The following is a 14,166-nucleotide window of genomic DNA, read 5'->3' on the forward strand; positions in this document are numbered from 1 at the left end:
TAACTGGTTGGCATTTATAATATCAGCTAGTCAAAGAATTCAGAATAAAATTGGGGTTCTATTACTTTCCAAAACTTTGCTGTGCTTTTTTGAGGATAAGGTTTTTTCCGGGATAGTTGGTGGTTGAAGTACAGTGGGTAAGTAAATAGCATTCATTTACTTTGTTCTTTTTGCCCAGGCTCTTCCAGGTCAGCAGCACTGCTATTTCCTCAACAAGGATGCTCCTCTTCCAGATGGCCGCAGTTTACAGGGAACACTAGTTAGCAAAGTCACCTTTCAGCACCCTGGCCGAGTTCCTCTTATCCTGAATATGATCAGACACCAAGTGGCCTATAACACCCTAATTGGAAGCTGTGTCAAAAGAACTATTTTGAAAGAAGGTACTCACTTTCTTTTTGATATACTTACTGGAAGGTGGGCACTGATTACTCCGGTGGTTCTTTAATTTGGTAACTCAGGCCAAGTGTGGTGGTGTACACCTGTAAATCCCAGCACACTGGAGGCAGAAACAGGGGGATCTTGAGTTTGAGATTAGGCTGAGTTACATAGTGAGACTTTGTCTTAAAAAACCAAGGGGCTAGGTGGATGGTTCAACGCCTGTAATCCAAGCTACTTGGGAGGCTGAGATCAGGGGGATCATGGTTCAAGACTATCCTGGGCAAATAGTTCACAAGGCCCCATCTCTAAAGTAACCAGAGCAAAATGAACTGGAGGTGTGGCTCAAAGTGCTTAATTTACTTTCAAAACAAAAAACCAAGGATTGGGAATGTAGCTTTTGGTAGAATGCTTGCCTAGTATTTCCAAGACCCTGGATTTATTCCCCAGTACCAGAGAAAAACAAAAACCTAATAATACCAATAATTTGGTGACCTATTGAAACCCCTGTGGGTCTTTAAAAACTACAGGTGCTTGATTTCCACGTCCAGGTGAACTGATTAGAATGTTGATGCAATAAGTTGGATATCAACCATCACAAATGGTTTTTATGGAACTACCCTGTTCTAATTGGCATTTGGAAACCACTGTTTTTTTGTTTTGTTTTGTTTTGTTTTTGGTGGTACTAGGGTTTGGACTCAGGACCTCACAGTTGCTAGGCAGGTACTCTACTACTTGAGCCACTCCAGCAGTCCTGTTTTGTGTTGGGTATTTTTTAAACACACCCGCCCTCCCACCTCCTTGGGCTGGGCTTGAACTGCATCCTCCTGACCTCTGTCTCCTGAGTATCTAGAATTACATGCATGAGCCACCAGGGCCTGGCTAGAAACCATGGGCTTTTTTTTTTTGCAATGGACTTAACTCATTCTAAACATAGTAATTTACTTGGGTATTTTAGGGTGTGTACCTTGCAGCCGGTACCTAGGTATAGTGAGGTGATTTCTTGATATCTAAGTTTTGTGTTAGGATAGTGTTTTCTAGCTCTAATCCTTAGTATACTTTATCTCCCCATTTATTGGAGAATGTAATCATACATCTTTAAGAAGGTGAAACTTACACACTTTTCTTTTTCTCTCAGGATTCTGGAAGGCTGATGTTTTTCAAATTGTTGGCTATTAGAAGCTTTGATGCAGATTTTGGCTGCTGTAGCTAATCACAGCTAATTTTTTACCTTAATCATATGGCATTCCAGTTATAGCTAGTATCAATGCAAATGGGAGGAAAGAAGGAACAGGGAATATAAGTCAGAAGATACTTTCATGGAGCTAAGAATTGTTTTAGGGTTGATGGAGTGGCTTAAGTGGTAGAATGCCTGCTTAGTAAGTGTGAGTCCCTGTGTTCAAACCCTAGTACCCTAAAAAAAAAAAAAAAAAAATTGCCTTAGAAATGAGAAATTTTCAAGAGTTGGAGTAACGACATAGAGCATATGCAAGCAAACTTGTGATCTTTTTATTTCATGTGTTTGAATCCTAGAAGAGTTCTCCAAATAGCTCAGGACATCTAAAAATTAGTTGTCATCAGGTAGCTGTGGTGCTTACTCTATAGAACTGCATGATTTTTTTTCAAAGAAAGTATGTGATCCTTGTGCTGGGCTGCCAGAATGTTTGGCTTAAGAACTGGGGCTGGAGGTGTAGTCAGTCATAGCACACTAGCCAGTCGTTATTGCACATGTCTCTCATCCCAGCACTTGGGAAGCTGAGGCAGGAGAAGCGTTCAAGGCCATCTTGGGATACACAACAAGACCTTGCCTCAAAAAAAACAAAACAAACAAAAAAAACCCAAAACAAAGGGAAGAAAAACCTGGGATGGGGGTATAGGTCCGTGGTAGACACTTGCCTAACCAAGTGTGAGCCCCTGGGTTCAGTCACTAGTACTGCAACAATTAAAAAAAAAAAACTATGACGACAGTTAAATGTTTGTGTATTTGGCATAAATCTATAATTTTAGATTATAGCCTTTACATCTCTTTTTACCAAACTGTAGGCTGCACAGCTAACAGCTTCAAAACACTAGAAAGCAGAGTTTATGGTAGTGGTCTGAATGGCTGCTTAGCAAACAAGATGAAAAACTTTTTGAGAGCTAGGTGTGGTATTGCATGCCTATAATCTTAACACTCTGGAGACTGAGGCTGGAGGATTGCAAGTTCGAGGCCAACCTAGGCTACATAGCAAGACCCTATCTCCAAAAACAAAAACAAAATACAAAATACAAACAAACCCTCTAGAACCGTTGGCCACTTTTATTTTTAGAATTTACTTTCAAGGCAGTGGGTTGTTTTAGAGAGAGAGACTTGCTATATAGCCCAGGCTGTCCTACAACTTGTAATCCTCCTGCCTCTGCCTCCCCAGTGCTGGTATTACAAGTCAGCATGTGTGTAACAACATGCCCCACTAAAGCAGTGTGTTTGTCTCCTAAGTTTTTTTTTGTTTGTTTGTTTTTTTGGGGGTGTGTGTGGGAGGCAGTACTGAGGTTTGAACTCAGGGCCTCAAGCTTGGTAGGTAGGTACTCTTTAGCACTTGAGCCACAACTCCAACCACCATTCTCTACCTCCCCTCTATTTTTAGGTGAACTGGGGTTTGAAATTAGGGTCTACACCTTGAGCCACTTCATGTGGCTCACATGAAAAGTGATGGGTTTTTTCAAGATAGGGTCTCAACCTATTTGCCCCGGCTGCCCTTGAACTGCGATCCTCCTAATCGTTAACCTCTTGAGTAGCTAGGATTACAGGTGTAAGCCACCAGCACCCAGCTCAAATTATCTTTATTTTAGAAAATTGAAAGTTACTTTTTTGTTCTGGAGGAACTTATAATAAACTGGCAATTTATTAAAATGTGATTCCTTCTATTTGTGTATGATTTTGGAGGGTTTTTTTGTTTGTTTTTTGTTTTTCTGGCATGATAAAAAGCATTGAATTTATTTCCAATAAGGCAAGAAGAGTTTCGGTTTGTGTTTCACTTTGTATGTTTAAGGTTCATTATTTTTCTGTCTCATGTCTTTTATTTGGTTCTTCATTTTATGGTCTTTTTCTTTCTTTGCCTTTTAGATTCTCCTGGGCTCCTCCAGTTTGAAGTATGTCCCCTCTCAGAATCCCGTTTCAGTGTATCTTTTCAGCATCCTGTGAATGACTCTCTAGTGTGTGGTGAGTTATTTGGGTGGCTAACACTTCTCTTGGGAGTAGTTTGGTCTCTGTATCTTTTTTGGAAGGTCAGAAACACCTTCCAAATAGCTCCTGTCTATTTTGTCTTGCAGTGGTAATGGATGTGCAGGACTCAACACATGTGAGCTGTAAACTCTACAAGGGGCTGTCAGATGCACTCATCTGCACAGATGACTTCATTGCCAAAGTTGTTCAAAGGTAGCACTGGCCCTTTTCCATCAGAGTGCCACTAAGATATGTATAAAGTATGCTGCTTTCAGTGTTAGAATGAATTATAAATAAGGAGAAAAGCATGACTACTCTTCTGCTTTTGGATCAAATGCGACCTGAGCTTTGTTTTGTTTGTTTTTTGGTGGGATTGAGATTTGAAACTCAGGACTTTGCACTCACAAAGCAGGCACAGTACCACTTGAGCCACACCTCCAGTCCATTTTACTTTGGTTAACTTGGAGATGGGGGTCTCATGAACTGTTTGCCTCGGCTGGCCTCAGATCATAATCCTCCTGATTTCAGCTTCCCAAGTTTCTAGGATTACAGGTGCCACCCGTGCCCAGCTTTTTTTCTTTTCTTTTTTTTTTTTTTAAATATCACTACAAGAGTAATAGGAAATAAAGTAGGTAACATCAGGCCTAGTATTAGAGTATTGTAAGAGGAGGAGACAGCTAAAATAAGATGCAGAGGTTTTGTTTGTTTTGAATCTATCCTCTTTTGCCACTTTTTAACAGGTGAATCCTGTTAAATGGCAGAGGTACTTAAAGCAGTCAGTTTAATGTGAAACATTAACATGTAATTTTGAAATTTTTTTTTCTAAAGCTGGAATTGGCAGCCTAGCTTGGTACATAAATTTTACTAAAATACAACTGTTCATTTTTACATATCTATGGCGGCTTTCAAGTTCAAATGGCAGAGTAGTTGGACAGAGCACCTATTATCTATAAGGCCAAAAATATTGTCTGGCTCAATAAGAAAAAGTTTGCTGACTTACGTTTCACAGCAAAATGTTTTCAAGTATATGTTTATAAGTATTAAATTTATCTGGGAGATAAAAAGTACTTTGCTTTAAAATAAACAGGATTTCATAACCAGTAGTATGAAAACTTTAATACTTCCCCAAAAGAGTAGCTTTAGAATGATTTAAGCCATTACAATTTAGAACTTGATGGATCAAGAGTTAGTGGGCTGATGGAGTGGTTCAAGTGGTAGAGTGCCTGCCTAGGAAGCACCAAGCCCTGAGTTCAACTCCCAGTACTGCCAAAAAGAAAAATAAAAAGAATTTTAGTGTTTCATTAGCTAAATTATATATCCAACTAATTACCTTGTGAATCCCCAAAAGGGAAGTATTTTCTTACTGAGTTACATTATTACAGTTCTTTCCTTTCCCTTCCTTTTTTTTTTGTGGGCCTGGGGCTTGAATCCAGGGCCTCATGCTCACAAAGCAGGCACTTTATTGCTTGAACCATGCCTCCAGTCCTTTTTTTGTTTGTTTGTTTTAAAGACAATGTCTAGCTATATATCCCAGGCTGACCTTGAACCCTCAATCCTTCTGCCTCAGCCTCCTTGAGAACTGGGATTATAGGCATGCCCCATTTTCCTTTTAGTTTAATATGAAATTTAATTACATGGAGTCTGTGGTTTGTTTTTGGTTGTATTTCATAAGAGGTTAACAATTGCCTACTGATTAGATTCTTTTTTGAATAAACAAAGCCAGAGCTTTGGCATTTGGTAAAATGACTCTTGTTTTGCCACGTACGTGTCCTACCTGAAAACTGCTACAAATTTGTGATGGCTTCTCTAAATCTCAGGCAGAATTGTATTGTATTTTTCCAAATGAAAAGTTGGTTTCATTCAGCACCTAGTGCAGTGTTAACTTGTTTTTTCCATCTTCTCTTACAGATGTATGTCCATCCCTGTGACGATGAGGGCTATTCGGAGGAAGGCTGAAACCATTCAGGCTGACACCCCAGCACTGTCCCTCATTGCAGAGACAGTTGAAGACATGGTGAAAAAGAACCTGCCCCCGGCTAGCAGCCCAGGGTATGGCATGACCACAGGCAACAACCCAATGAGTGGTACCACTACACCAACCAACACCTTTCCGGGGGGTCCCATTACCACCTTGTTTAATATGAGCATGAGCATCAAAGATCGGCATGAGTCGGTGGGCCATGGGGAGGACTTCAGCAAGGTGTCTCAGAACCCAATTCTTACCAGTTTGTTGCAAATCACAGGGAACGGGGGGTCTACCATTGGCTCGAGTCCGACCCCTCCTCATCACACGCCGCCACCTGTCTCTTCGATGGCCGGCAACACCAAGAACCACCCGATGCTCATGAACCTTCTTAAAGATAATCCTGCCCAGGATTTCTCAACCCTTTATGGAAGCAGCCCTTTAGAAAGGCAGAACTCCTCTTCCGGCTCACCCCGGATGGAAATGTGCTCGGGAAGCAACAAGACCAAGAAGAAGAAGTCATCAAGATTACCACCTGACAAACCCAAGCACCAGACTGAAGATGATTTTCAGAGAGAGTTATTTTCAATGGATGTTGACTCACAGAACCCAATCTTTGATGTCAACATGACAGCTGATACGCTGGATACGCCACACATCACTCCAGCTCCAAGCCAGTGTAGTACTCCCCCAACAACTTACCCACAACCAGTACCTCACCCCCCACCCAGTATTCAAAGGATGGTCCGACTATCCAGTTCAGACAGCATTGGCCCAGATGTAACTGATATCCTTTCAGACATTGCAGAAGAAGCTTCTAAGCTTCCCAGCACTAGTGATGATTGCCCACCCATTGGCACCCCTGTTCGTGATTCTTCAAGTTCTGGGCATTCTCAGAGTGCCCTCTTTGACTCTGATGTCTTTCAAACTAATAATAATGAAAATCCATACACTGATCCAGCTGACCTTATTGCAGATGCTGCTGGAAGCCCCAGTAGTGACTCTCCTACCAATCATTTTTTTCCTGATGGAGTAGATTTCAACCCTGATTTATTGAACAGCCAGAGCCAAAGTGGTTTTGGAGAAGAATATTTTGATGAAAGCAGCCAAAGTGGGGATAATGATGATTTCAAAGGATTTGCATCTCAGGCACTAAATACTTTGGGGATGCCAATGCTTGGAGGTGATAATGGGGAGACAAAGTTTAAAGGTAATAGCCAAGCTGACACAGTTGATTTCAGTATTATATCCGTAGGTGGTAAGGCTTTGGGTCCTGCAGATCTTATGGAGCATCACAGTGGTAGCCAGAGTCCTTTACTGACCACTGGGGACTTAGGGAAAGAAAAGACACAAAAGAGGGTAAAGGAAGGAAATGGCACCAGTAACAGTAGCCTGTCATGTCCAGGATTAGACAGCAAACCAGGGAAGCGCAGCCGAACCCCTTCTAATGATGGGAAAAGCAAAGATAAGCCTCCAAAGCGGAAGAAGGCAGACACTGAGGGAAAGTCTCCATCTCACAGTTCTTCTAATCGTCCCTTTACCCCACCTACCAGTACAGGTGGGTCTAAATCTCCAGGCAGTTCAGGAAGATCTCAGACTCCCCCAGGTGTTGCCACACCACCCATTCCCAAAATCACTATTCAAATTCCTAAGGGTACAGTGATGGTTGGCAAGCCCTCTTCTCACAGTCAGTACGCCAGCAGTGGTTCTGTGTCTTCCTCAGGCAGCAAAAGCCACCATAGCCATTCTTCCTCTTCCTGTTCCTCATCTTCTGCTTCCACCTCAGGCAAGATGAAAAGCAGTAAATCAGAAGGCTCATCAAGTTCTAAGTTAAGTAGCAGTATGTATTCTAGCCAAGGGTCTTCTGGATCTAGTCAGTCCAAAAATTCATCCCAGTCTGGGGGGAAGCCAGGCTCCTCTCCCATTACCAAGCATGGACTGAGCAGTGGCTCTGGTAGCAGCAAAATGAAACCTCAAGGCAAGCCATCATCACTTATGAATCCTTCTATAAGTAAACCAAACATATCCCCTTCTCATTCAAGGCCTCCTGGAGGCTCTGATAAGCTTGCCTCTCCAATGAAGCCTGTTCCTGGGACTCCCCCATCTTCTAAAGCCAAGTCCCCTATCAGTTCAGGTTCTGGTGGTTCTCATATGTCGGGAACTAGTTCAAGCTGTGGCATGAAATCGTCTTCAGGGTTAGGATCCTCAGGCTCATTGTCCCAGAAAACTCCCCCGTCATCTAATTCTTGTACAGCATCTTCCTCCTCATTTTCCTCAAGTGGCTCATCCATGTCATCCTCTCAGAACCAGCATGGGAGTTCCAAAGGGAAATCTCCCAGCAGAAATAAGAAGCCGTCCTTGACAGCTGTTATAGATAAACTGAAGCATGGGGTTGTCACCAGTGGTCCTGGGGGTGAAGATCCAATGGATGGTCAGATGGGGGTGAGTGCAAATTCTTCTAGCCATCCCATATCCTCCAAACATAATATGTCAGGAGGAGAGTTCCAGAGCAAGCGTGAAAAAAGTGATAAAGACAAATCAAAGGTTTCTACCTCTGGGGGTTCCATGGATTCTTCTAAGAAGACCTCAGAGTCTAAAACTGTGGGGAGCACGGGTGTGGCAAAAATAATCATCAGCAAACATGATGGAGGTTCCCCCAGCATTAAAGCCAAAGTGACTTTGCAGAAACCTGGGGAAAGTAGTGGAGAAGGGCTCAGGCCACAGATGGCCTCTTCCAAAAACTATGGCTCTCCATTGATCAGTGGTTCCACTCCAAAGCATGAACGTGGTTCTCCCAGTCATAGTAAGTCACCAGCATATACCCCCCAGAATATGGACAGTGAAAGCGAGTCAGGCTCCTCCATTGCAGAGAAGTCTTACCAGAACAGCCCCAGCTCAGATGATGGCATCCGACCACTTCCAGAATACAGCACAGAGAAGCATAAGAAGCACAAAAAGGAAAAGAAGAAAGTAAAAGACAAAGATAGAGACCGGGATCGGGACAAAGACCGAGACAAGAAAAAATCTCATAGCATCAAGCCAGAGAGTTGGTCTAAATCACCCATCTCTTCAGACCAGACCTTGTCTATGACAAGCAACACAATCTTATCTGCAGACAGGCCTTCAAGGCTCAGCCCTGATTTTATGATTGGGGATGAAGATGATGATCTTATGGATGTGGCCCTGATTGGCAATTAGGAACCTTATTTTTTAAATAGACATGGCCAGAGAAGAAATTAATGATAAGTTTAAATGTAAACTAATATAAGGGGTGAGTCAGATAGGTCTGATTTATTAATGAATTCTAAAAGGCAAGGTTTTGACACTAAGCTGGGTAAATTTAGAAAGGTATATCCAGACCCTATTAAAGAGACCACAGGGTTTGATTCTATTTACCAACAGAACGTGAACAAAAGAACATGTTAAAAATAAGAAAGGGATGGGTGGGAAGGGTTTAAGAAGAGGGAAGGGTGGGAAAACAGTTTTATGGGAAATATTCATATATATTTTTTTCCTCCCTTTTTCCATTTTTAGGCCATTTTAAGATCATTTTAATGCATGTATTTAAAGGGCTGGGCAGAAAATGAAAAAGCAATACATTCCTTGATGCATTTGCATGAAGGTTGTTCACCTTTGGGTAGTTGTCCATTTGAGGCATGGGCACGTGAAGGACTTTGGTCATATTGGACACTTAAGCAATGTTTGGTGTCTGTGTCTTAGGAATGATTAGGGGAGTGAAGATGATTTTAGCTATTTATTTGTAATATTTTAACCCTTTATGTTTGTTTTTATACAATGTTTCTAAACATACGAGGCTTAGAGCTCAAAATGATGGGAGGCGGAATAGCAGTGCTTATTTGGTGGGGGGCTTGTAGTTTGTGCTGATACTACAGCATCAAGTCCAAGCGTATTAAGTCAGAGCCCACCTTTGGAATTAAATAGAAAAACCAAAATGATTATTTTAGGAGGTTTTCGTAGGGTTCAGACATCATAGAAATATTAGAAGTTACCTCCCTGTGGAGGTATTGATTTATAATCTTTTTCCTTTAAGAAAAAAAAAAAGGTAGTGTAGCTTTTTGGGATGTAAACATGTTTTCGGATGCAGTAAGGTATGATGCAGGACAGCCTTCCTGAACCAGTGGCATGAAAACCATTACAGAATTAATAGTTCTCCTATTTCCACAATGTGCCAAAAGTCCACATCCCAGCATTTTGTTTGCGGGAGAACTGATGCCATTCCTAAGAGCTGGGCTCTTTGTTTCTCTTCATCACAAGAAGGAGTTCAGACTTTAATCACTCCACTGTATGCTCCCTGAGATAAAACAGTAAAAAAAAAAAATTGCAGCCATAGTTCACTTAAAACAATTTCAAGCTCACTTGAAATAATGGGGGCCTGGAATGCTAGGTGAGCATGAAGATAAACCCTTGCTACTATGTAGCAACACAATTGGACCTTTTTGGAGAAACAGGTCTGAGTCTGGATTCTGGGGGACATCAATAAGAAGCCCTTCTCATAAACATAGAACTCCAGGAGACCATTTGAGTGCAACAGAATTTCTCAGTATTTGGAGAGTCCTCTCAAAATTCTGCGGCCTTACTTTGATTTTGACACCTGCACTGTGCCATTCCTGATTATTCCATTCAGGATCTGTATCAGCGGGGTGGGGCATAAACCCAGCACAACTCTTCTGGATTAAAAAAAAAAAAAAAGCCAGGTGGTTTGTGTGTGTATGCGTCCTAAGTGGAGTGACTTCATCAGATATGGAAGATTTCTATAATCACCTTTTTCTGCAGGTTGGAGTTAGTGTAGAGTTGGAAAATCCACTTTGGCTTTCTTTCCTGACTGTGTCTCATTTCCTCTAGTGTTCTCCCTTTTCTGGTCATCAGCTTGCAACAACTCTGCCACTTTTGTGTCCCAAGGTAATAAGTAGGTAACAAAACATTGCAAAGTGGAGCAAGAAAAGTTCTCATTTACTGTATCAGAGTCAAATGTCTTGGGTAACACTAAGGAGGACACGGGCAAAGTGATACCAGAGTGCTTTATCTTGTGGTGATGATACAGTAGTCTCTGTATACAACCAGGTTGTATTTCTTATGAGTTTGTCACCTAGTTTTGAATCTTATCTATTGGTTTATGCAGGCAAATTAAAAAGTTACATGGCTTTTAAGTTTGTTCTGGGTGGGGGAAAATATTGTGGGGAATGTACTGTGTAGTTTCAGGGGCTCAGCTCCCCCAAGCAGAGCCAACAAATGCCAAAATGAGTAAACTGGGAAGCTTTTTCTCTCTTTCTGTCTTCATCCCAGATCAAAGAATCCCGAGTTAGGATCTGGATGAAGGATAAGCCCCCTGAATTGTCGATGGGCACACCCCACACACTGACCCAGCATCTGAACTTGCTTAACAGGGAGCCGGGGCTAAACTGCTTCACCCTGCCTGAGAACCAGGGAGCACTGCATTTCTCCACAGGGTGGAGGAGAAGAGGCAGAATAAACCAAGCCTGGGACACCTCCCTCCTGTCTAGGTGTACTCATTCTCCTGTTTCAAAAGACGGCAAGGACATGAAGTCAACTTCTACCTGTCTTCTGCTGTTGGTGTCGTGTATTCTTAGTTTGATCTGATTATTGTCTTTTGGCTTCCTATTAGGGATTCTTTGTCAAAATCTGCTCTGATGTACATGAAGATTTCAGATTCAAATTCAATGTGTCTTAAGTATTTTCAAGGGTGGGTGGGAAATGAAGTGCAGGATACAGTTGCCAAAACCAGGCTTGAGGTTGTTAACCCTTGAAAAGGATTTTCTATCTTTAGGCCAAGGTCTGAAAAATCTAGTGCAGCAATATCATGAATCTTCAGGAGAAACCCTTTCAGGGAGCCAGTGATTCATACAGTATCCACAGTTGAGTCACAGCAGATGTCAGTATAGGAAACCTTACTAACAATCCCTGGGCAATCTTATTTTCTTTATTTCTGTCCCTGCACACACCCCATTTATTTCTATCCTTAAGTTAGTTTTTGGAGGGACAACAAGTATTTAAGATCTCAGAAGCTAGGTTGGGAAACATGTTCAACTGTAAGAGCTGAGCTTTAAATTGAATTGTAAAATGTACATCAGAAGCAGTGGAGAGGGTCTTTTCTAAAAAAAAAAAAATCTTTCGAATTTGATTTTCTGTATGACCGTTCTGTAAATACTTTGGGGTTTTTCATTTTTTTGAAAGTAGACAAAATCTGTGGGAATTTTTTCCCAAAACATTACAAAAACCCGTTTATTTACATGCAAATAAATTTCTTTGATAAAAAGTAATATGTGTCTAATGAAATTTTAACCTTTGAGTATGTTTATTCATTTGTTCAACTTTTCAAAAATCCAAGTAAACTAACATCTTCCCTCAGCATTACGTTGAATGGGTTCACGGGAATGGATAACTGGTAGAGCTATGAAACAGGTTTGTTTTTCCGTTTGATTTGATATATCTCAGTGTGCCATTTTTTTTCTACCTTTTGCAGTTGTTAGCAAATTCATTAGTACTTGCTGGAAGAAAACAGCTCATAGATACGACTAAACATAAAGGCGGTTTTATTCCATTGCCTCATGTAAAGTAAACAAAAGTGTTTGGGACCAGAGGAGAATGTAACATGGACCTGAGAAGTGAGTTTTCTGAAGCTAAGTTCCTTGCTTAGGAAGCCCTCTCTAGAATACAAAATAAAGGTTATTAAATGCTTCCAGAGTTGGGTAATAAACCAGCTAAAGTACACTCCATACTTAGACCATACCTAGGTCTACATCACTTGTTGCTTTGGGGTAATAAGCAAGCTAAAATATGCCTGTTAAAAGTCTGCAGCGCTTGTTGATCTCAAATGGTCACTTCTTAGTCGAATTTATAACAAGCCAGTTACTAAAACGACTAGTTAAAAGCGGGGGGGCGGGGGGTGTGTGGCAACAAACTCATAACAGCTTCAGGAGATACTAAGAATAGTACTGCTGGGATTTAATGGTTTCTAATACTTCATGTTTAGGACATTTTGTAGTTTCCCTTTGAAGCGCCAATTCTCTTGTTAATTCGTGGAAAGTCAAATTCCTGATCTTGAAGGTTGGAGTTGTTAAAATGTAATAGTACCAGGATACTGACCAGGTCCCACATACAAGAACCAGATTCCAAGGAAAGTTTCTACAAGGCAAAAGCCCCCGCCTACTCGCTCTCACGCTTGTTTCTCCCGCCAAAGTGGCGTCAGGTTCAGGCTCTCACCATCCAGCGCCCCGATTGGAGGGCGGGTAGGAACTGCAGCCCATTGGGCGCCAGCGGCGCTGGAGGGGCGGGGAAGCCAAAGGCTCTGCTGCTTCGCCCGCCCCCACCCTACGGGCTCGTACCCCTCCCCCAGCCGAAGGAAAGGTTGCCCGGCTCTGGCACTGTACCCCCTGACCCCCCTGGCTAGGTGTAGCTGGCCTAGCCACCACGACCTGGGGTAGTGCGCTCGACCACCCCTCAGCGCAACTAGCCCTGCCTTCCTGAGCCATGCACGGGGAAACACCCGCCCCGCAAAGGCTCCCCAGGCCTCCCTGCAGCTCCCCGTAATGCAATCCACCGGGGCGGGGGAGGCGGCGGCGGCAGCGGCGGCAGCTACGGCAGCGGCGGCGGCGGCAGCACTGCCCCAACCTAGAGGCATCCAGAAAGAGGAGGAAAATGGCTCCGAGCAGGGACCGCCTGCTGCATTTTGGGTTCAAGGCGACAGTGAGTGATAGGGGAAGGGAGCTGGGTGGCCAGGAAGGATGTGTGTGCCAGCCCAGGTTCCTGGGGAAGAAGTGACAAGACTAGGGGATCGGGGACACTAGGCAGAGAGCTCGGGTTCTTTGTGGGTTGGTGTGTGCCTCTTTGCCTTGGGAGGGACGGAGAGGGGGACAGACGACGAGCTCCCGTGTCGTCGGCTGTCCTCCAGCTTTCCTCTCCCTCGCCCGTCCGCGAGCACGCGCGCACTGGCACCCGCCCTACAGCCCCCTCCCCCCTACACAAACACACAGACACTTAGGCACTTCCCTGCCTCGCCTTCTCCCGGTGAGCTCGCCTGCCTCGGAGGCGGAAGGGGGCTCGCCCCGCTGCCGCCCCGCGCTCCGGCTGCTCGCGGGCGCACAGTCCGGGACTGCGCCCGGGTGGGGGATGGGTGGGCTCGCGCCGCCGCCGCTGCCGCGGAGCGCTCCTCCCCTCCCCCTGCGTTCCGTGGCCCGGGCGGCTCTGCCCAATGAGGAGCGGCGTTGCTGGCAGGTGGGGAGTGTTTTTGTTTTGGGTTGAAGTTGAGGCTGAGGAGAGAGAGCTGAGCTAGCGACGAGCAGTCGCCGCGGCCGCGGGCGCCGCGGGAGGTGGTGGAGGCCCGAGAAGAGCCAAGAGGTCTCTCCTCACCGTCCGACGGTCCTGGCCCTGCCCAGTCGCTGCCGTTTCCCCGTCCCGGAACTCCCGGGCCTGCCCTAGGCCCCCCTGTGTTTGCACTCCGCACGCCGCAGCGCCCTGCCCGGGCCGCACCCGCCGGCCCCATGAGGAGGGACATGAACGGAGTGACCAAGAGCAGGTTTGAGGTGTGAGCTCGGGGGGCTCGGGCAGCGAGGAAGGCCTGTCCTGCTCTCTTACCCCGAATCAGTCG

The 14,166-nt window shown here is 44.1% G+C and overlaps 2 protein-coding genes across 7 annotated transcripts in view; both read left to right on the plus strand.

The window, feature by feature from the left end:
- The window catches only part of Med1 (mediator complex subunit 1), a 28,942-nt gene extending 17,103 nt beyond the window's left edge, over nucleotides 1–11,839 (plus strand). For 2 of the 5 annotated variants that reach the window (XM_020178048.2, XM_074045875.1), the window contains 4 exons: nucleotides 179–380; nucleotides 3,479–3,574; nucleotides 3,685–3,790; nucleotides 5,486–9,644. In XM_020178048.2, the coding sequence (XP_020033637.1) occupies nucleotides 179–380; nucleotides 3,479–3,574; nucleotides 3,685–3,790; nucleotides 5,486–8,738 (3,657 nt within the window). In that variant the 3' untranslated portion in view covers nucleotides 8,739–9,644. Of the gene's footprint in view, nucleotides 1–178; nucleotides 381–3,478; nucleotides 3,575–3,684; nucleotides 3,791–5,485; nucleotides 9,645–10,844 lie in introns of those variants that run through there. The other 3 variants (XM_074045876.1, XM_020178049.2, XM_074045877.1) reach the window with 3 other exon arrangements.
- A 1,050-nt stretch (nucleotides 11,840–12,889) lies between these two features.
- Nucleotides 12,890–14,166, plus strand: part of Fbxl20 (F-box and leucine rich repeat protein 20) — an 89,802-nt gene continuing 88,525 nt past the window's right edge. Inside the window, exon 1 of one of the 2 annotated variants that reach the window (XM_074045878.1) lies at nucleotides 12,890–13,265. In XM_074045878.1, coding sequence (XP_073901979.1) covers nucleotides 13,218–13,265 — 48 coding nt within the window. In that variant the 5' untranslated portion in view covers nucleotides 12,890–13,217. Of the gene's footprint in view, nucleotides 13,266–13,787; nucleotides 14,102–14,166 lie in introns of those variants that run through there. The other variant, XM_074045879.1, reaches the window with a different exon arrangement.

Source organism: Castor canadensis, chromosome 11, assembly GCF_047511655.1.
Source record: "Castor canadensis chromosome 11, mCasCan1.hap1v2, whole genome shotgun sequence".
NCBI classification, from domain to species: domain Eukaryota; kingdom Metazoa; phylum Chordata; class Mammalia; order Rodentia; family Castoridae; genus Castor; species Castor canadensis.